This window comes from Catharus ustulatus, chromosome 4, assembly GCF_009819885.2.
Source record: "Catharus ustulatus isolate bCatUst1 chromosome 4, bCatUst1.pri.v2, whole genome shotgun sequence".
Lineage (NCBI taxonomy): Eukaryota > Metazoa > Chordata > Aves > Passeriformes > Turdidae > Catharus > Catharus ustulatus.
Genome location: NC_046224.1, coordinates 51,277,705 through 51,299,443, shown reverse-complemented (window position 1 = coordinate 51,299,443; position 21,739 = coordinate 51,277,705). Strand labels below are relative to the sequence as shown.

At 42.8% G+C, this 21,739-nt stretch overlaps 1 protein-coding gene across 1 annotated transcript in view; it reads left to right on the top strand.

Moving 5' to 3' along the window:
* The first annotated feature begins 979 nt into the window (after positions 1-979).
* HMGA2 (high mobility group AT-hook 2) overlaps positions 980-21,739 on the top strand; it is a 110,451-nt gene continuing 89,691 nt past the window's right edge. Inside the window, exons 1-3 of the mRNA XM_033056835.1 lie at positions 980-1,926; positions 4,620-4,706; positions 12,108-12,158. Coding sequence (XP_032912726.1) covers positions 1,816-1,926; positions 4,620-4,706; positions 12,108-12,158 — 249 coding nt within the window. The 5' untranslated portion in view covers positions 980-1,815. The remainder of the gene's footprint in view (positions 1,927-4,619; positions 4,707-12,107; positions 12,159-21,739) is intronic.

Sequence of the window (21,739 nt, the reverse complement as noted above, 5' to 3'; positions counted from 1 at the left end):
TTTAGAAACTTTCTGTCTGTTTCCTTATTTATCAATAGACGTAAGAATTTAAAAGGTGTCAGGAAAACTGTCTGTATTTCGATAGCTTGCACAAGGAATGTTACAGCAGTATCTCTGCCCTCTTCAGTATTATATACGATAATGCAACTTTTCCTTCTGAGCGCTCTCCTGCGCTTGTCCAGCACGGAGCAGGGGAGAAAGGATGTCGCGGTCAGTTACCACAGGGGTGGCTGTCGGCCAAAGTGCAAGACTTGCGGGAGGAGTGGGACTGGAGGCAATGCCCATGTTGCACATGAAGCCCCGGTGTGATCGTTTTCTTTGGGGACGCACGGACAGAGGCGTCCTCCCCGGCCTTTGTGGCCATCTCCTCGTTGCCACAGCGGAGAGGCGCCTGGCCATGGCTTGCACGGGAGACGACGGAACACTGGCGGAGGGAGAGAGCTGTGCTGGACATCCTGCCCGCGGGCTCTGGGAAGAGCCTGCAGCCCCGCCATGCTCATAGGAAGAACAATGTCGGGGCAGGGCTCTCCGCAAGGTCATTCCCCGTGCCGTCACCCTCCCGGCAGGACAGCTCCGACCCGCTGCCGGCTTACACCGCCCACATCGTACCGCGCCGGGGCCGTCCCGCGAGGGAGCCGCGCTCCCGGCGGGCGAGCCCCGGCCCGGCTCGGCCCAGCCCAGCCCAGCCCAGCCCAGCCCAGCCCGGCCCGGCCGCCTTTGTTCGGCGGGGCGCGCACGTGCAGCCCCGCGCACCCCGCGCGGTGGCCGCGGGCCCGTGCGGGCGGCGAGCGCCGGGCCCGGCCTGGCCCTTTAAAGCCGCGGTGGCGGCGCGGCCGGGCCGGTGCGGGACACGTGAGGCGGCTGCCGTGCTGCTCGTGTTTTATCTGGCCGACTGCCAGCCCCCCATCGCCGGGTTTTCGCTCTGCCTCCTCCTCTCTTCTCTTTTTTTTTTTTTTTCCTTTTTTTTTTTTTTTTTTTTTTTTTCTACAGCCCCCTCCTGGTTTTTCCACCCACGGGTAAAGGTGGCTTTTCTTTTCCTTCGTTTTTGTTGTTGTGTCTTTTTTTTTCCTCCCTTAACCCTCATCCTACTTTAGTCCGTGGGCAGGACTCGCATAATAATATTTCCAGTCCCAGGAGCTCGCATCACAGACACGAATCCAGGACCGTCCCCCCCCTTTTTTTTCCCTCCCAATCTCCCAAATCGTTTTATTATTATTATTTTTAAATGATCGCTCCTTTTGCGCGCTGCTCCCGCTGCTGCCGAAATCCCCGTCTTCCCAGGGTGCATGCTTCTGGCAAGATTGTGCAGTGTTCTCAGTCCATTTTCAGTGTGTCTTATCTTAATTTGTCCTGATCCGATCTAAGCGCGATAGCCACCACTTGCTTTCAATTTGTAGGACTTTTTTTCCTCTTCTTGGTTTGCTCCCGACTACCCTCGGACTATTTCCCTCTTTCCTTGCATTTCAGGGTTGCAATTTACTCTGCCTTTCCTTCTTCTTCTTCTTCTTTCTTTTTTTTTTTTTTTTTTAATTAATTTATTTTTTAACCTCTTTTCTTTTGAATTGCTTCACGTTACTAACCATTCCTAAATTGTAAGAGAGATTCATTCCCCCTCCTCTTCCACCACCACCACCACCACTACCACCATCACCTCCTCCTCCTCCTCCTCCCCTTCTCTTCTCCTTTTTGGCAGCACCAGGACGTCCGGTGTGGTGGTGGCAGCGAGCAGCAAAAGCAGCAAGAGCTCGTTTTGATTCCCCCCCCTTCCAAGGTGCTTTGGAGAGACTGGTTTCAGGCTGAGCAGCAGAAGTCACGATGAGTGCACAAGGTGAGGGACCCGGTCAGCCTTCCACCGCTGCCCAGGAGCAACCTGCAACCGCAGAGCCTCAGAAGAGAGGACGAGGCAGACCCAGGAAACAACCACAAGTCAGTATCGCAGAGATACGTAGAGCCGCAGATCTATAGTGTTATAGGCATGTACATGTACGTATTGTGCTGCAAGTGAAGGAGTCCTGGCGACGGGGCGGGGGGGCTTTGTTGGGCGCTGCTTCCCGGCGAGGTGGTGCAGAGTTGTAGCCAGGGCTCCGTCGGGCGCCCCGGCGGGGGGACCCCGGAGCCCGGAGCGACGGGCGCTGCCTGCCCGTGGCTGAGCCGCGGAGCCTCCTCGGGACTTTCACTATTGTGCAGGGAGCGAGCTGGGGCTTTTCAATGTAAATGGGGAACATGGAGCAGCGCGGCTCCGACCAACCAGCGCTCGCTGGGTCATTTCGAGCTGATTTTGAAATTGCGAAAGCGAGGAGCGGGGAACGGGGCTCTCCTGTCTCCCTCCTCTGAGCCCTCGCAATATCTCTGTCCGTGTGCGCGCGTGTGTGTGCGTGTGTCGGGTCCCACCGGGCGCTGCTGCCGCCTCCGATCTTGACCAGCCCAGCCCCCGAGCTGCCCCTAGATGCTGGGGCTGGGGGAGAGGAGGGTGACTAGAAAGTCGCATAGGTTTTTTTTTTTTTCGCCTTTTTCCTTCCCCCCACCCCCGGCTTTCCCCCCTTTCCCACCCCCCCTTCGCCCCCCTCATCGGCTGGAGAGAGGTGCCCCCGTTGCCGATGGAGTGGGGGGAGGTAGCCGGAGGGGGCTTGCCCTGTATTTGCAACACCTTTTGCCTTTGCTCCGGCGCTTTCCCAGGCAGGTCGGGGCGACGGGAACGCTGCCGTGTCTGGTACGCGGGGAGCGGAGCCCTGTGCTCCTTCCCACCCGCATCCACAGCCTCCACCTGGGCCCCGAAAGGGACGCGCTGGGCTCCCCTTTTTTAACTTGCAAGACCTGAATTCGCGCTAAGGCTGCTCGATCCGTGTGTTATTCCCACCCCCCACCCCCCTTGCCTTCCTTTCCCGAAGTGCCATTGTCGCATCGCCTGGAGCTGCCGAGCCGCGCTCAGCCGCTGGGCGAGGGGCCCGGGGGGAGCCCCCCGCTCTGCAGCCCCTCCGCCGGCGCCGCCGAAGGAGGATTTTGCCTGCGGATGCAACCAATTAATCGCGCAGCTCGGCGGGGGCAGCGCGGAGCCGCCCGCAGCCTTTTCCCTGCCTCCCTCGGAAGTCACGATTGAGAAGCAGGGCTGTCCGTGGGGCTCATTTTAAAGCGAGCTTCCGCGGGCTTTAAATGTGTTTACTTCCCATTCATTTGGCATCAACCCACTGCCACGAGAGCCTTCGAGGGGCTCGAAACATGGAGAGAGCTGAGCAGCGGAGCCCCGAGCCGGGGGAAACCCGTCTGCTTTGCTTCCTTCCCCTCCCCCGCCCCGATATGGTCCTGTTAATCGCACAGAAAGTACTTTTTGGAAAGCCATAAAAGCAGACCCCCCCCGTTATATCGCTCTGCCCTTGGTGACCCTCACTCCATCCGTCCAGTGACTGCGGGCTGTGTCCCGCTTCTGCTTCACCCCCTGATTGCCCTCGACCAGCCCCGGCAGCCGGCACCCACCGACCCTGCTGCCTTGTGCCAGGGCTTCCTTTTTTCTCTTTTTTATTTTTCTTTTTTTTTCTTTTCCCTTTTTTTCCCCCCCATTTTTTTCCCCTATATTTTTTTTTTTTTTTTTTGCTATAGCATTTAAATGTGTGGAAGTGAAAGAAAAATGCATCTCCTTCAGCGTGCTCAGCCCAGATGTGCAGTGCCTGCGGGGCTCGCCACTGAGCTGCAGCACTTGGGGAGTCCCCTCGCCAGCCTCCCCTCAACCTACCCGGGAATTATGAAAGCTGAAGGGGTTTAAACCGGTTTAAGTTAACAAACTGCACTTAATTAGTTCTACCACATCCTGTAATCTGAATGAAATGTATAATATTCAAGACTAGAAGAGTTTTATAGTGTTTATGATTCACTGAATAAATATTTGGAATCTGAACTCTTAGTAATTCATACCCAGTTTTAAGGACTGGTTATTTACTGGCAAGCAAAGGAACTAGTTAAGAAGATAGCTAAAATAATCAGTGTCGACTCATTTTCGAGTTGGGGTTTTGTTTCAGATTTTTCTTTGGTCCAGTGTTTTTGGCTTACTAGTGTTCTATTTGAAGAAACGTTTACATTTGCATGTTAATACAAATCAATTTTCTTTAGAATAGGTGTGAATATAATGCCGACTGCAGAACAACAGAAAAAAAATTGCCCCCTTGAGAGAGAAGTAGTCTCATCTTACTTTAAAATATTCTGGTAGTTAACTTTTTTCCCCAAAAAATTTGTGACAGAAACTACATGTGATAATTGTAACTTGCTATAATGAAATGCAATTGAAATTAAATGGGTAACTGCATTATTTTTTAAAAATAACTGCACTTATATGGCAAATCATAGCCATCTTTAAAAAATGTGTTTTCTGCTATAACTTACATGTTAGAATATGTGCACTTTTCCAAGTTTTATGCAATTGCAAGAGAAGTTAAACTCCTTTATTGTGCAAAATATATTTTTCCTTTACCTGGAGTTGCTAAACTTTTCATGTTGCTTTATTAATATTATGTTATTTAATTACACTGTTAATTCATATGTTTTAAGCACCTTCTCAGTTTAGTTTATCCTTGAGATCATCTGGGCTGGTTGTAGCCTCTTGCCACAATAGCATGTTTTCCTGTATTTAGGAACCAACTGGTGAACCATCTCCTAAAAGACCAAGAGGAAGACCCAAAGGAAGCAAAAACAAGAGTCCCTCTAAAGCAGCTCAGAAGGTGAGATTGTTAAAGAGAAAGACTTACTTATGCTGTTTTTTCATCAGCTAGTAGTGAAATATCTAATTATTTAGGCTGTGAAGTGTGGGATTGGAACTCTTTTAATAATGGAAGCTACATAAAGCATGCATTTCACATTTTTAAAATTGGAGTTCACATGAAGAGCCTAAGTATAGAACCTATCTTTTTTAATAGTCTACAGATTAGTGAAATAGCAATGTATTTAATGAGAAACCATGAGATGTCCTGTATCTAGGAAGGAAATCAATGTTAAGGATATTATTTTCCTCATTAAGATTTTTGTAAGAGGAAGATTAATTTCTTGCCCACTTAGAGTTGTTACTACTACAAACCAAATCTGTATATTAAAGCTAAGTGCTTTGTCAAACATAAGTTAATTAGAAGTAAATCCAATTATGTGTTGATGGAAATAAGTGCATATATTGAAATTTACAGCTTGAAAATGTGATGGTAAAGTAAACTTCGAGTTACAGTAAAAGCCTGTTATATCTTGTTTAGTAATCAGTTTCAAAGAGACTTGTGCTGGAAGTGCTTTTAGTCTTCTGAACCACTGTTTCTGCTTGGTGATGAGATCAAACCTTTAATCTGGTGGTTCTGATTGCCTTTAGCTACAGGAGAAACTCCCTGAAGTCACTGCATTTAGTGCATGGACTTTGCATCACAAATACAACATGAAAATTTGACTAAATTTTATTTGAATTGGAGAAAGCACAGCATTAAAAAGCTGTGTTATCAAGGCAAATCATGCATACCCTTCTGTAGGAAATATTTTAGTGAACGCAAATAGTTGTGTATAGGCTTGAAAACAAATATGGGAGATTTGTTTATGTTGTTGGTTATACAGCAGTTAGCACTAGTTTACAGGTACTAAAACAGAAACAAAAGCTTACAAAATCTGGTAGTGAACTGTAGTGTTAAAGTGTATCAGTATCTTTTAAGGAGGTGTGTGACAAAACCCTGTGGAAGGTATTTGTGTCCTTATCTAATTATGGTTCATTTTTCAGTATGCCTATGGTACTGACCATATTAAGTTTGATACTTTTCAGTGTTATAAATTACTATAGCAACTACTGATAAATATTAAATTATTAAAAGGTGGCTATGGTTTCATGTCTGTTTTGTTTAAATTGTTTGCAACATTTGTTTGAGGTACTTTTCCAACTGTCTTTAAATTCAAAATTGGTTGGGTTTTTTTTGCTATGTTTTTAATGGGTTTTTTTGTTTGTTTGTTTTGTGTTTTGGGGTTGTTTGTTTGTTTTGTTTTTTGGTTTTACTTTATGAGTTGGAAAAAAGCAACATGTTCTGTCAAGAAATGCATGAACTAGTAAAAAATACTTTTCAGGTTAAGTATTAAAAATCTTTGAAAGCCATTCTGCAAGGTAATGTGCTTTAAATGTTGATTTTTTTTCTTTATACAGTAAAAGCATTCCTCAGATTCATGTTAAAATAGTTTATATGTCACTCTTCAAAAGAGAGAGAGCAGTTTTTATTAGTCTAGCAAATCCAAATGTGAGCTTTAGTATTTTAAATATTACTCCTAGGAGTGTTGGCTTTCCTAGGAGAAACATTTGTAGAAAGATTAAATTTTAAGTAATTTGTAGAAATGTGTTTTTAAAAGATGCTTCTAAAAGAAATATTGACATTATTTCTTTTACATAAGTGATTTGGAAATCAATATAAATGGAAAAGAATTTTAAAACATTCATATATGTTTAGGTTTATCAAATCAGGAGTATTCCACATGATTCATACATAGTTATGCTTTCTTAATCTAATTTACAAACTGAGTAATTTTATTGTAAAATTTTGATTTTCAGAATGCATCAGGTTACTCCTCTAGTTAAAGCTTTTGGGTGTTGCTAATGTTAAAAATTGACCAAAGACCACATTTTTTAATAATAAAAAAGCCCTTTGAGAGGTATGTAGTTACAAATCTCACTGGTTTCTAGGTTTATAGATAAAGTATATAAATGTTTGCTAAATCCTCTAAAACATAAAACACTTATAAGCCTTACTAGAAGAAAGAGACTGGTATCACATTTCAAATAAATATTTTAGCCCTTTTTCCAAATTGATAATTAACCCTCTCTAAAATGGTTAAACTGCTCACCAGGTATCTCAAAGTATCTTTTAATGTAATATTATTTCAAGTAGTTTTACTGACTGTAATATGGATGGGAAGGTTTTGGCACTGTAAGAAAGCTTCATTTGGTGGTGAGGGTATCACCTCTAAAAGGAGTGAGCTATATGTTCAATTCTGTGGTGCACATATTTACACATACATATGCATACCTACATTTATTAAGGCTTTCTCCAGCCTGTCTCAACTCCCAGAAAGAGAACTGGCTATCTTAGCTTAAGCCCCTCTACATGTGAACCTGGGTACTATACACCCAGCTGGAATTTGCTGGAATTTCTAAAGAATAGTGCGTGCCCTGTGTGTTTCAAAGGGAGCTCATTGAAATGCTTTAGAGTGTTCACAACATGTTAGATAAACGTCGACCAGGAGAACCCACCGAGCAGCCATGAGAAGGCACTCATGATTAATTGATTGGGTGTTCTCTTGCAAAGCATTACACATCACAATTAAAAATGTATTGCACAAACTGGCAGCAAGTTAAAAATACTCCAGAGCTGGGGCTTTGTTTTGTGGTACTTCAAAAAGGAAATACCCTGAAATCAGTTGATGGACAATTTTCCCCTGGAATTGTGATTGTGTTGTATTTAAAAAAAAATTGTTTTTTTGGTTGAGTTTTTTTGGTTGGGGTTTTTTTTTTTTTTTTTTTTTTTTTTTTAAGCTTTAAGAGCTTGTGTTTGGTCTTAGTAAACTGGCCTTGGGGCATCTGAAAGCAAACTGTGCTTGTTAGGAAATTAGCAATGTGAAACTTGACAATGCATACAGAATGTTGCAAGACTTAACTGAACAGCTAATAATGTGGCAATTACTCTCATTTTGGGTAATTTTTAATTTTTTTCCTTAAAGCCTTGCATATCAGGCATGCGTAAGTTTTTACAAACTAAACACAAGAAATAAACTGTGTTTTATAGAAGACCAAACTTTCTCAATTGTTTAATTTTCACAAACAGGAGGAGCACAATGTGTTACCAGATAGATAAGAGGCAGAGACAAAAAACTACTGATCATCTTGCACTTTAGTCCCCACAATTAGGTTGTTATTATGCAGTCTGAATCTCTAAACAAGTTATTCTGTCATTCCTTTAAAAAGTTTGGGAAAAAATACCAGCAAAATGTGAATTGGCTTTTAGTTTTTTTTCTCCATAAAGCACAACTATTTTTTTCAGGAAAATCATAGTAGGGAGTCTTCCTTTTTAATTTCCTGGGTGTTCTGTGGTTGAATTTTGTTTGGTGAGCTGTGTTCCTAGCCCATCACTTTTCCCTTTCTAAGACCTTTTATTTTTTTATTTTTTAAATTTTTTTAAAGCTCGTGTAGTTTGGCTTGATGAAAATACTGTATAGGCATAAATACTTTCCTGTTTGGGAGCAGGAAACACATTTGTGACATTGGAAAAATTATCTTTAAAGGAATTGTCAAGGGATGTCCCAGGAATTTACAGTGGTAAAAATTCTTTAATAAAATTTACCTTCAGCTAAAATAGGTTGAGATTTGTTGTAGTTATTGTGTAGTGAGATTCACTGAAAATGCCTACAAGCTTGATTCATCATCCTCTGAAAACTAGAGCTGTGTGTGATCCTGTGTGTGACCACCCTTGCTATTGTCTCTAAGTTACACTGCCAGGTTTGGTATGTAGAAAGGCATGTCCATGGGTTAAGCAGTCCAAAGGTAAAAGGAAAAAAAAAAAAACAACAAAAACCAACCAAACAAAAAAAAACCAAACCAGAAAAGTGCATGTGATCAGGACTCTGCCCTGAATTGGTTCACTAAAATTTAGTTGGCTTCTCCATGCTTCATTCATTTTCACCAACACCAGTCATTGCAAACTTAAAGGGAAAACAATATTTAATTTATCAAGTGTTTGTAGTGTGGTTATTGCACTGAAAAGATAAGAGACCTCAACAGCAAATACTGTGACCAGGATAGGAAAAAACAGAAGACTGACTTTTGTTTAGAATTAAAATGGATAAAACAGGACAAGGAAAGTGTAATGTTTTTGTGTTTAGTAAGTGCGTAAGGTTTTTTTTAAGAGTATTTTTTGACTAAATAACTGTGTGGTTTTTTGAGAGGGACATATTCCTGGGCTAGGTCTCCTGATTCTGTTTGACAACAGTGATCTTCCTCCTGAGAACTATCACTTATTTTACCTGATTACAGCTCTGACACATTTTATCTGAGATCTCCAGCAGATTTTTGCAAAGAGCATAGAGTTCTTTGAATTTGGATTCTGTTGCATTTGAGATCTTCCTTGACAATGCATAGATGCTCAAAGAGCACTTTATAGACATTCAATTATTTATATTTGTCTCGTTAATCGCTTTCAGTAGTGCAGCCTTGGTTTCTGTCTGGGTACAGTGCATTTTTGCACTGAGGAGGCAGAGATCGTGGGCAGTCACATCCTAGAGCTGCTGAGAGAAGCTGTTTGGAAGCAGGGTTTGATGGCCCTGTGGTACAGGAAACCCACTTCCCATATAGATCATGCTTTTAAACATGAGTAAGTTTAGTGCTGTTCCTCAAAGGTGACATTGCAAAAATGGTGTGTTCATATTATTGTTTATAAGAAATTTCACGTTTTTAATGAAGTACGCTTTGTGTTTGATAACATACCCGACCCTTCTTTGAGTTTGGTGATTTCGTGTCTTAGCTGTAAAAAGCAAGGTCACACCTCACAGCATAATAACACCAAATGTTAAAGCTCCCCTGACTAAACACCACCTCTGGGTGGCCTGGAGCTCTGTCAGGATTTGCCCCTCACTTCAGAGGCAACACTTCAATTAAAGCCAAGAGCCAACAGACTGGAATGTTTTTGATGATGCAAAAACCTGTTCTGAGGAAAGGCAATGTTTTAGTGCTTTCGGGCAGAAACAATGTATTATCTATGTCTTAAGCTCTTGGGGAAAATGCAGGCTGTATAAGCAGGTAGAATATTTTCTAAACTTCATGTATTTGTCATTACCGCTGTGCTGGTACTACTCCTTTTGTTTGTTCTAGAAGTGTTTTGTCTTTCTCTTCTCTTGAAAAGGAGATTAAAACTTCCAGTTTGGAGGTTCTTGTCATTCATTTTCTGCAGTTTAATCTGTGAAAACCCTACTATTTACTTACAGAATCTCTCTGTACCAAAACATCACCTCTGGCATGCCTGGCTGTTTGCTCAGCTCACCTCTGGGAAAGATTTGGTTTTGATAAGAACTATGGAAATGTTTTTCTTCTAACATGAGGTGGAAGTCATATACTGCAGGAATATAGTGCCTTTCAATCTACTAGGTCCCCAAGCACTTGACAAACCATTAGCCAAACTAGCCACCAGGAGCATCAGCAGCTTCTGACATGGACCTTCGGTGGTGGTGGAGCTCAGCACTGCTGATGGGAAGCAGCCACCCTCTGTGACAGTTTATGGCAGGAAGAAAAGATTAGTTATTCAAAGAAATCTCTCATGTTTATTATAATTTGTATTTAGATTTTGTGTCAGGTTTGTGCAGACTTTAGTTATTATACCAAAGTAGATTTGTTTTCAAAAAGTCAACTCTTTTTAAATAGTGTTTTGGAAAAGGGTCTTTCCTTCTGATGCAGTAATACACAGAAGAAAATAAATAGCCTTAGTGCTCTGGTATCATGTCAAGTGTTGATTTGTTAAGACCAATTATAACTGATATTTTCATTTGAAGATTTATATGCCCAGTGTTTCATGAAGTAAATGTAGAAGCAGGGAGTACATCTTATCGACACTAAACTGTATCTGGTTTTTTGCATCCTTCAGGTTACAAGGTATAAAGAAATTGAATGCTTAAAGGAAACAAAACTCTGAAATAGACAGCTACAGGATATAGTAAATGCACTTTAACAAGTATTCTCTTAAGAGGGTTTCACCTTACATGTAACACCAGTATAAACGATTAAAGCTCAAGTTTACTCTTTTAACAAGTCTGAGTGATAATTTTGCCCTTTAGGAGTGTGAATTTTATTTTTCACAGCTTTCGTATTGCGAGGTATTTATTTCAAAGTAATTGCATTTAACTCACAGCGCAGGGTTTTTTGTAGAGATTCCTTCACTAGTTCCTCAACTCAAGTTCTCTTTTAGAGAGATCCGATTTACACAGCATTAGGTTACAGTATATGTTACAGTGATTGACCAGCAAGTGATTTATTTAATGGCACAGTTGATTTCTAAGGGCAAATCAAATACACATGCAGTTAACTGGGGGAAAAAACCCAAAGGAACACAATTCATGCATACTAAAAGTCTTCATTCTTGGAGCTTTGTATCTGGCAAGTCCCCACCTGACTACAGGTGGTAGAAAAATCCCGAGTGGAACAGGATTGTTTACCTGGTGTGGATGGGCATAGCCTAGCTAGAGAGAATAACATGGTTTTTAAAATTTTTAATCTATAAGCTTTTTAGTGTACTGCATAAGTACTGTTACTAGTAGTAGTATTCACAATGTCGTGCAGTGGAATTAGTGGAAGAGCCTATAAAAGAACCATATTTCCTTTAAGTTGAGCTACAGGAGCAACTGCTGGGCTTACATAAATATAGCTGTCACTTTTAGGGCCTCTTCCACATTGTTTCTTTAAACCTGGAAAGGGAAGGTGTGTTTTTGGCCATGAAAGATTTACTTGCAGCTTAAGGATGTGCTTTTACTTAGAAAACTTCACATGAAAAGTAGAGAAATTGTTTCCCAATAAGAACGCAGACATGTTCATGTTGATATTTTGTCCTAATTAATTTAATGCATGAACATGAGACTAAAAAAGGAATTGTAGCCGCTGTAAACTGCTTTGATCAAACTTGAAGCAGGTTGTATTTTTAATTTAGTATCTTCTAGTACTTTTTGATGGCCTGTGAAAGATTAGGTTTGATGTAATTGGAGGTTCTCAGGTTTCCCAATTGCCCTGTGTCCCCACCTTCAGCCTCCATGTCAGATGGCTGGCCAGGGCACCCCAGGCTCTGCTGAGGGTCCTGAGCAGCTGGGGCTGTGTGGGCACACTCCTCCATGCCCCTGGACACAGAGTGCATCAGGGCTGCGGGCACCCTTGGGTGCAGGCGAGGCACTGCCTGGCCACACTGGCTAGGAAACGTCAGAAAAAGCAGCGTCCTCTCATCCTACCAGAAAACACACAGATTAGCTAGGGGGCCTGGTGCCACCCAGGAGGCATAATTGTAGCTAATGTTACAGGAAAGCAGTTCCTAGTTACTGAGGCTGTTAAGTAATGCTGAGGTATAAAATATGTTGTGTTTCTTTTACAGAAAGCAGAAGCCACTGGCGAAAAGCGACCTAGAGGCCGGCCCAGAAAATGGGTAGGTATTTCACTTCCAGATTTATTTGCTGTGTTATAAAGCCTGTTATAAAGTCCATTCCTTTAGAGAACAGTAATTTCATTTGTTAAAAAAAAGGTCTATCTTCTGTGTCTCTTTGTTCTGGTGAATTGAAGAGAGCAAAGAAGTTGATCACAGCTTCCTACCTTTAGACTCTGGTAGTTTGCTCATGACACTTTACAATTGAATGTTTGCTTTCAGTGAATATTTATGTATATCTTATCAGCATGAAAAGAGGCTCCACTCTTCCTTCAAAAGAGAGTAACAATGATAACTTGTTCAATAATTGAGTAACAAAGGTTAAAGGGGCACTATCGGGCATCAGAAGGTGATAAGACTCAGATGTAGGGTGCACAAGATAAGGTTTAAAAACCAAAATGCTTTTGTTCTACATTGCCTGGAAACATGAATATTTTCGTTAAATCCAGTGAGAAAGAGCACAGATAAACAGCAGGATACTTGCACTTACAACTTAGTTTTTTCATTCACAGTCATTTTCATGCCTCATATATTTGTAGTGACTGGCAATATATTTCATTAGAAGTTTCCTCTTTTCCTGACCCCATTTAGTCTTTAGATGGGTCTGTCAGACTTGTATTTTTATTCTTCAGCTATGGAAGAATTTCAGTCTTAGGTACTTGAAATTTTGTGTTGTGTAAACATGTTTACAGCTAATGAGGGCCTGCCTGGTGCACCTTTCATCTGCATGTTTTTCATTTGTGCATGGGCTTTCATATAGGATGTGACAAACTTATTTTTCAAATCCACCCACACCACCTCAATTTCAACCCCTTACTTCACTCTGTATTCTCTTTCCTCTTGTCTGTCCTGTCATTTTCTCCTCCATTTTGTTCAGTTCTTTTGCATAGCTGTTAGAAGAGTTGTAAAACTATACGCTTGCAAAAGCTCAAGCAGCACCAGAAGGTCCTGAAAACTACAGCTAAGGTTCCCCAGAGTATCAGCCACTAAACACAGGAAAGCTGCCTTTAGCAGTCACTTTAAGAGCTAGTTCTATTTCATTGTCCAGTGAAGGTACTGCAGGATATTTCTTTGGGGAAAACAGACCACTGCATACTAGATTACTAGATTACATGCTAGAGGGGTTTATTCCTGTAGTTTTTAGGTCAGGCACTTTTCAGGTACATGAGGAAGCTCACTGGCATTAAAAAAAAAGGTGGCTTTTTGAAATGTGTGCTGGTGATCTTCTCATAAGCAGCTTGGGGAAGGCAAATGCCAAGTGCAGTAAAATGTGGGTCAGTTTTTCTCTGCTTCCTCCCATCTGGCTTGAACCTTGCATATCTGGATGCTGAGTGTTGCTTGCTTGATCCTCACCTTGGGGGCAATCCCTGGGAAACAGCAGAAATACCTGGTTTATGAGAGTCATTAATTTATAACAGTCAAGCCATCCCCTCTGAGTTAGGAATGTGTGACAGGTGAATAGGGATGGTTGAAGAGTTTGGGGAAAAGGGAAAAGGGAAAAGGCAACAGCCTGCAATGTTAAAAAGATTTTCTTTTCCAAGTACTCATAGTCAGAAACTAAGGTGAGTTTTCAGTGAAAAGGGCTAATATAGCACTTCTGGCATCTTGTAGGCTAGAATGTTCCCCTTCTATGTTTGTATTTTTATGGGGCAGAAGGAATAGGCAGTATCAATGGAGCATTCAGTATGGAATGGGCTATTTGTCAGGTCAAGAATCAAGATTTTCAGAAATGAGAATTACTGAAATGGGTTGTGTGCATTACCTTATTATGAGACCAACACTTCCAACAGTTTCACTCTTTTTTTTAAAATTAATACATGTATTGAAACTTGGTATTACTTTGCTGTTGTGCCTGTTGAAAGCATAGTGTTTTTATTTTCTTATTCCGATAATATGATTGCTTCTTGTAATTTTCAGAGATAATGCTCCAATCTGCAGCTTGCATTGAGATAATTCTTCAGACTGTGAGAACCAAATATGCCATTTTCCCCCCTTCTCTTTTTTCTCTCTTTCCAGTTTAAATTAAGTTCATGGGTTCCACTTGTAATCGGGAGAGGAGTCTGCCTGAAAGCAGATGGTACAGCATCATCTTATCTGTTTAGACCTCCAACATGTAGTCAGAAAATGCCTCTTTTTATCACCCATATTTCTGTTTAATCCTTAATGATTATATGCTTCCTTAATCCAATTTATTTATATGTCAAGCCATACAGATGATGGTTTAATATCTGTGTAAGTAAGGAGCGTGTAGGGTTTTTGTCTTGGTAAGGGCAGAATTCTGCATTTTCATAAGTTTGTAACCCTTTTTTGGGAGTCTAGAGGTTCTGTGTCATATGTTGTTCATCAAATTGTAAAGTATTATTTCTGCTGTTTCCTTCAATATGCACATGCAGAGACATACGAGCTAACAGACCACTGTAGAATTCCGGTAGCTGGTCTTTCTGCTGGTTCAAATTAAGTATTTAATGTTTGTGACTCACAGTGTATTTATTTATATAATATTTTTTAGAAGAGAAGTAAATCTTTTTTGACTAGTATAAAACTGAGAGGGGGAGGGAGAGCCCAAGTAAAGAGGGCAAGAAGCCCAGTTTATCACAAGCATATGAGATATTAGATGATCTTTTTAATGCAATAATGTATACTTTGCAAAGTTGTTAAGGGAAAGAAGACCCTTGTCAATAGAATAGACAGTAAAGATTAAACAAAATCTGAAAATTAATTATTCAGCTGCATAGAAAAGCTTTCTAAATGTGGAGAGCTAATTGGGTGAAAGTCCTGAAGATAACAGGTCAAGCAAGTGGGAAATGAACATAGATGAAATCAGAAACAATGCTTCCTGCTGTAAAACTCACCTTCACTGTAGGCTGCTGCACGTGTGTAGAACACATTGAAGGCTATTAATCCTCTTCATGAGGACCTCAGTACTCCTTAATTTTAGAGGTCTTATTGCACAAACATGTTCTAAGATCCTTGGATGCACCTGCATTAGTGTGTTAGGTCAAATCAGGAGTATGCTTTGGAAATTCATCTCCTGATTTTCCCCACTTACTGTATGCGTTGTGTAGCGATCCCAGAGCTCATTGGTTGGACTACTTTCAGATGAAACCAAATTGGAAGATACTCTGCAGAAGTGCAGTCTGGTAGACATTCAACCCACAGGACTAGGCTAGAGCGAAATAAAAACTTCTTAAAAGGTATGTGGTTTGGACCTTAGGTGCTCAGCACCATCCTGTGTTCCATATTGTAGACAAAGCCTTTGATGCTTAAAAAAGGCTATGAAGTAACCTGTTTTTTATTAGCAGAATTATTTTATGTGGCACAGGCATAAAGTCAAATTCACATTCACAGAAGTCAGTGAAAGGTTTATCATTAACTTCATCAGGGCCACGTGTTTGCCATTGAGGCCTGATGCTGCTGCTCATGGACTCAGCGGCTGTTTTGCTCATGGCTTTACATAGCCCTTCTAAAGAGCTCTCAAAGGTTTTTTATTTTATTTATTTAATTTGTGTATGCCTATAATTTGACTGAAAGGAAGGGGCTGAAGGTTTATGAGTAGAGCAGAGGACTAAGTAATCAATTGTTTTGCTGTTTGTTCCGAAGAACAGCATTGAAAAGCCCTGGAAATTTCATAGTCACCTAGTGCTCTCAGGTATCAGTTTAATGAAATCCAATTTTGAAGTTGATGCTGAAAAAGGTATTTGTTTTTTATTTCAATTGCTTTTGTTGAGTCTTTAGTTAGAATTTTTTTTGTATTTCTAGATTGTTTGACTTGAGCCATGGACTCTCTGCGTGGCATGGCAGAGTTGTTCCAGGGAACAGTCCAGAGGTTTTTACAGGCTTGAGCAGGACTTTGGTGAGGAGAAGAGATGGCTGATTCCATGCCATATAGCTGTTTTAAAAGATGGATAGATGCAATTCTAGAATTTGCATGATTGTAACAGTAGAAGGTAGTCAGGGACCTTCTGACCAGGGACAAGCAGGATAAATGTGAAACATCCGCCTCCGCATCTCATCACTGGAGTCTAAGTAAGAACAGTGACTTGTTCAGAAAACTTGCAACAATTTTGCTTTCTGCTAGACAGTATAGAGAGCACATTTCAGTTTGGTAGGAGATAAGAGATAATGAGAAATTAATTTCCTTAAGCAGATTTTTAATTCAATCTTGTCATGATCATCTAGACAAGCTGAGAGGGTGGGGACTGCTTAGCCTGGAGAAGGCTTCAGACAAACTATGGAGCAACCTCCTAGACCAAAGAGAGCTACAAGAAAAATGGAGATGGACTTTTACAAGAATCTGTAGTGATAGGACAAGGGGAAATGGCTTTAAACTGGATTAGAGTGGTTTAGATTAGATGCTAAGAGGAAATTGCTTACTATGAGGGTGGTGAGACACTGGAACAGTTTTTCAGAGAAATTGTGAATGTCCCACATCTGGGAGTGCCAAGGCCAAGGTGAATGGGGCTTTGAGCAACCTGTTCTAGTGGAAGGTGTCCTAGCCCATGGCAGAGTGTTGGAACTAGGTGAACTTCCAGGTCTCTTCCAACCGAAACCATTTGATGATTATACGATTGATGATTACAGTACTTTTTAAATGAGGGCAGAGATTCACTTTATACAGAATTCCAGTTTAAGCAGTACCAAAACACATTTGAAAAAGAAATATTACAAAAATGCTTTTTTTATAGTAACTTTTTCTTCAGATTATTTCCCAGTGCAACTCTAACATAGCTGAGATACAAAACCTTAGACATGGAATTGGTGAAATGTTTCTATGCCAGCAGTTCCTGTGTCAGGGCAAGGATTCCTAGTGCTCATTAAGATTTTGAAAATGAGGTTTTTAATTTTGAAGAAATATATATATCAAGGAAATCCCATTCCTCAGAGGACCCATCAGTGTTTTGAGGCTATTTCTTGCCCATATTAGCTCAGCTGGTCAGAGCACGATGTAGTAAAGACCAAGGTTGTGGGTTCAATGCCCATACAGACATTCATTTAAAAGTTGGACCTGATGATCCCTGTGGGTCCCTTCCAACTCAAAATATCATGTGAATATGTGAACACCGAGCCTTTCCACACCTAAGTCAAGTTTCTAAGTCAAGTTTGTGCCTTATAGTGAGATACTCTGTGATGTAAAATCATTTAACTAATTTTTCTTACTTCTTATGCAGGCAGTCTTTTTTGTCTCGTATGAAGTCATGGTCTCAGGATGCTTAAATTCATGCAGTCTTATTCACTGGGTGGTAGAGACAAAGAACTATGTTCTGAGATCATAGTCCAACCTGCTCCAAAGAAGGCTTTGTTATAGCAGTGGTGAATTCTCAGCTGGAGTACTAATCTGTTGACACTATGGAAGACAACCTAGACCATAAAATAAGACACATAATGGACTTCTAGATAGCAAAAGGTTGGTGTGAGGCTTTCCCACCTTTGGTGTGGTGTTTACCAGTGTATCCCTAAGCTAGGCTAGAGATTCTGCTGTTACAAGACCATGTGTTTGTTTAAATTAAATACTACCAGGTCCATTTGGAGCAAGCCATGGCTGAGGTAAAATTTAAGTCGCGTATATTGGATAATGAATGAAAAGGTTGCTATTTATGTAATTACAGAAGATAGCACAGATAAAAATTCAGTTTCTTGGAAGAATAACAAAACTTCCATTATTTTGAGTCTTTACAACTTTTGACTGCTCTATCTGTGGTGTTACTGCTTCATGTGAAGCACATCGTGAAAATTTACATAAGTTGTGGTTACAGTAATTTCACGAATACAAGCCGCACCAATTTGACCAAAATTTTGGTGGAAACCCGGAAGTGCGGCCAATATTCCGGGGCGGCTAATACATTAACAAAATTCTAAAAGCTGCCAACACGGAAGTGAGAGCCCGCGGCAGCCCCAAGCCAAGCTGGAGCCCGGCCGGCCCCGGCAGAGGTGGGAAAGCCTGGCAGAGGCGGGGCCAGCAGTGTGGGGGGCGGGCGGCAGAGCCTGAGCCAGCAGGGCGGGGCAGGGGGGAGGCAGAGCCCGGGCCAGCAGGGCGGGGGAGCCCGGGAGAACTGGGGCTAGCAGTGCAGGGGAGCATGGCAGAAGCAGGAAGGCCGGCGGTGGGGCTGCCTGGCAGCGGGGGAAGCCCAGCAGAATCGGGGCCAGCAGCGTGGGGGAGCCCGGCGGTGCGCGGGCCTGCAGTGCCGACCAGGGCGAGGAAACACGGCGGCGGTGCAGACGGGAGGGGGCGGCCGGCGAGCCCGGCGGCGGCGGCGGCAGCCCTACCGGCGGGGCGAGCGAACACGGCGTGGCGCGACCGGTGAGCCCAGCGGCGGGGCTAGCGAACGCGGCGCGGCGCGGCCGGCGAGCCCAGCGGCGGGGCTAGCGAACGCGGCGCGGCGCGGCCGGCGAGCCCGGTGGCGGGGCTAGGGAACGCGGCGCGCCGCGGCCGGCGAGCCCGGCGGCGGGGCTAGGGAACGCGGCGCGGCCGGCGAGCCCGGTGGCGGGGCTAGGGAACGCGCCGCGGCCGGCGAGCCCGGCGGCGGGGCTAGGGAACGCGGCGCGCCGCGGCCGGCGAGCCCGGCGGCGGGGCTAGGGAACGCGCCATGGCCGGCGAGCCCGGCGGCGGGGCTAGGGAACGCGGCGCGGCCGGCGAGCCCAGCGGCAGGGCTAGGGAACGCGGCGCGGCCGGCGAGCCCGGCGGCGGGGCTAGGGAACGCGGCGCGCCGCGGCCGGCGAGCCTGGCGGCGGGGCTAGGGAACGCGGCAGCGGGGCGGTGCTGATGGGAGAGGGGGGCCAGCGAGCCCGGCGGCGGCGGCAGTACCACCCGGCCAGCCCCGCCGAGCCGTGGTGCTGAGCTGGGCCACCCGGCCCCGTCGGCAACCATGAGCGGGCCGAGCCTTCCTGGCCCCGCCCCGAGCCAGTAAAGCCCGCTATGCCGCGATCCTGTTACTAATTGGCCAATTTGTGAAAGCTGCGCACGGATTCTCGCGAGGAACGAAAGTGCGGCTAATATTCGGGGTGCGGCTTATCTATTGACAAAGACAGCAACATTGTCGAGGCACCGGGGGTGCGGCTTATAATCCGTGCGGCTTGTATTCGTGAAACTACTGTACTTTAATCTTCCAAACTACCTTAGCTTCCTTCTGGAGCTCACAGATACTATTTTATGACTTGGTAATATGAAATATCTTCTTTCTTGAACATGTTCTACATCTGTGTGGGTAAGAGCATCAGCTAAGAGTGTTCATACTTTCAGTGGTCTAAAGTGCATGAAGGGACTTTTCTAATTATGAAGAAAGGACTGTTGACGTCTCCTTTAAAATTCCTAAACTTAGGAAGTGGATGAAGGACATGAATTAAAAACCTTAGAATGTTTATACCTATACACTTACTTTCCAGTATAGATGACCTGTAAAAGAAATGATCTCTGAAAACATGAACGTTTTGACAAAAGCAGTGATTGTTGAACTTTTCTCCTCTGACTAACAGATGCTCTTTTTTTTTTCTTTTGCCGATTTTTGGTTGTTTACCTTTTTTTACTTTTCAATTCAACATTCTGGGAAAGGAAAAAATCATCTTACATGCTTGTACCAAATGCATTTAAAAAATCACTAAAAATATGTTCTCTCTCCCCAGCAGTCAGAGATGTATGTGTCTTCAGTTCTTTAGGCATTTGTCTAAGCAAATAGCATCCTTCCTTGAAATATCAGAGTCCTGTTCTTTGTTGGCATAAATGGATGTAGCAACATTTATTTGAAAGAGACCACAACAGAAAATTCAGCCATGATACTTGTTTTCTAAAATGCATTTATATCAGCAAAAGGATATTTCACTCATTCTCTAATTCACTTCCACTTCTGTTAAGGTATGTTAAAAGGCATCATCTTAGCTAAAAAAATACTTTGACTTCATCTGACATTTCAGACTTCTTAAAGGAAAGTCTTTTATTCTGTTTGAGGTCCAAAGAGGAAATTTTATCAGGTAAAAAGTCCGCCAAGTAAAATTAGAGCATCTCTAATGAAAGGCCAGCTGAAATTCTTAGCTATTGCTTTTTATGGTCTCCGATAACAGGTATTAAAGAACTTTAAAAATCAGTTTTCCGTTTGACTGTGTACTTTGGTTTTATTAGCCTCACTGCCCATTTTATGTATGAGGAAACTGAGCACTGGGGCTGTTTGCAGCAACATCGGGAGGTGTTTTTATGCCTGCAGTGTTTGAATTCTTAGGGTTTTTTACTAGCACAGTTATCAGCAACTGCACATCCAAATACCTGACAGTGAAAATGAGGTAAAGAAAAGCACAGGCACTCATTCTTGCTCCTACATTTCCATTTTCACCATTGAAATTGTTATGAAAGCAGAAGGAGAAGCTGGGCCTCACCTCCATTGAAAGTGTACTCCACAAGGTTAATTGCCTTGCCCAAGGAAATCTGTAGGAGAGCCAGGAATAGAACTCGGATTTCCTGGCAGCCTGCCCTGTGCCTTCAGCTCAAGGCCATCCTCCTCCAGTAAAGCTTGCTTGTGAGCACATTGGATGAGGCAGGGAGAGAAACACACTTTTCAATTCTGTATTTTAAACCAATAGATTTGTTTCTGCCTGTCTCTGTAAATTCAGTATTTCATTATCTCTGGTGTGTGTCTAGCTGGTGAGCAGTGAGGAGCAGGAGTAAGATATTTAAAGCATCTATATAGCATCCCTACAGATATTTAGAAGACACGAACATGTGGTCGTTATGGACGTGGTGTAGTGGTGGGCTTGGCAGTGGTGGGTTAATAGTTGAACTTGATGACCTTAGAATTCTCTTCCAAGGTAAATGATTCTGTGATTATATGATTCCATAGACAGGATGGAATGAAGAGATTCAGGACCAGAAGGGTTTTGAACCAATCCCACATACAAGCCTGAAAGACATTTGATGCATAGTGATGATATTTTCTCATCTTTGTACCTTGATTACACAGAAGTCCAATACTGACTGATTAAATGACAGACATAGTCACAAAAACAAGGTTCCTTGAATATTTGGAGTATGATTACTCTCCTTTTGAGCATTAGCCAGTCTGAGTCACAGCTGTGGTACAGGGCCATTCCAAGCCACCTCATCTAGAAATAGATGAGTCACCTCATCTATTTCCATTCCCTGTCCTCTTCAAAGGTAGTGCTGCAGAAGGAATGAAAACCCATGTTTTGTTGTGTGATCCAGAAGAGAAGATTCAGAGTCAAGACTCTAGGTTTTTTTAAAATTTCTGACTAATTGTGCCACAGATATCACGTTTTTTCTCTGCAAGAAAACCCCATCTTATAAATGGCACTCAGTCGCCATGGGGGTGAGTTAACTCCTGTCAATTAAGAGTTACCACAATAATTAAAGGCAGGTAATAATTTTGGCTTTGTCCTGTATTCTGTACGGACCCAAGCAGGCAATGTGGGTGCCAAAGGAATGCAGAGTTGATCCTCTTCTGGAAGAGTTTGGGAGAGACTGATACTGTGATGATTAATATTTGGAGAGTACTTTCAGGTGTTTAAATGAAAGTCATTATATATACACTTTAAGACCAGTGCTACTAGAAGAGGAAGAAATCTTTTCAGGTCCTAGAGAATCA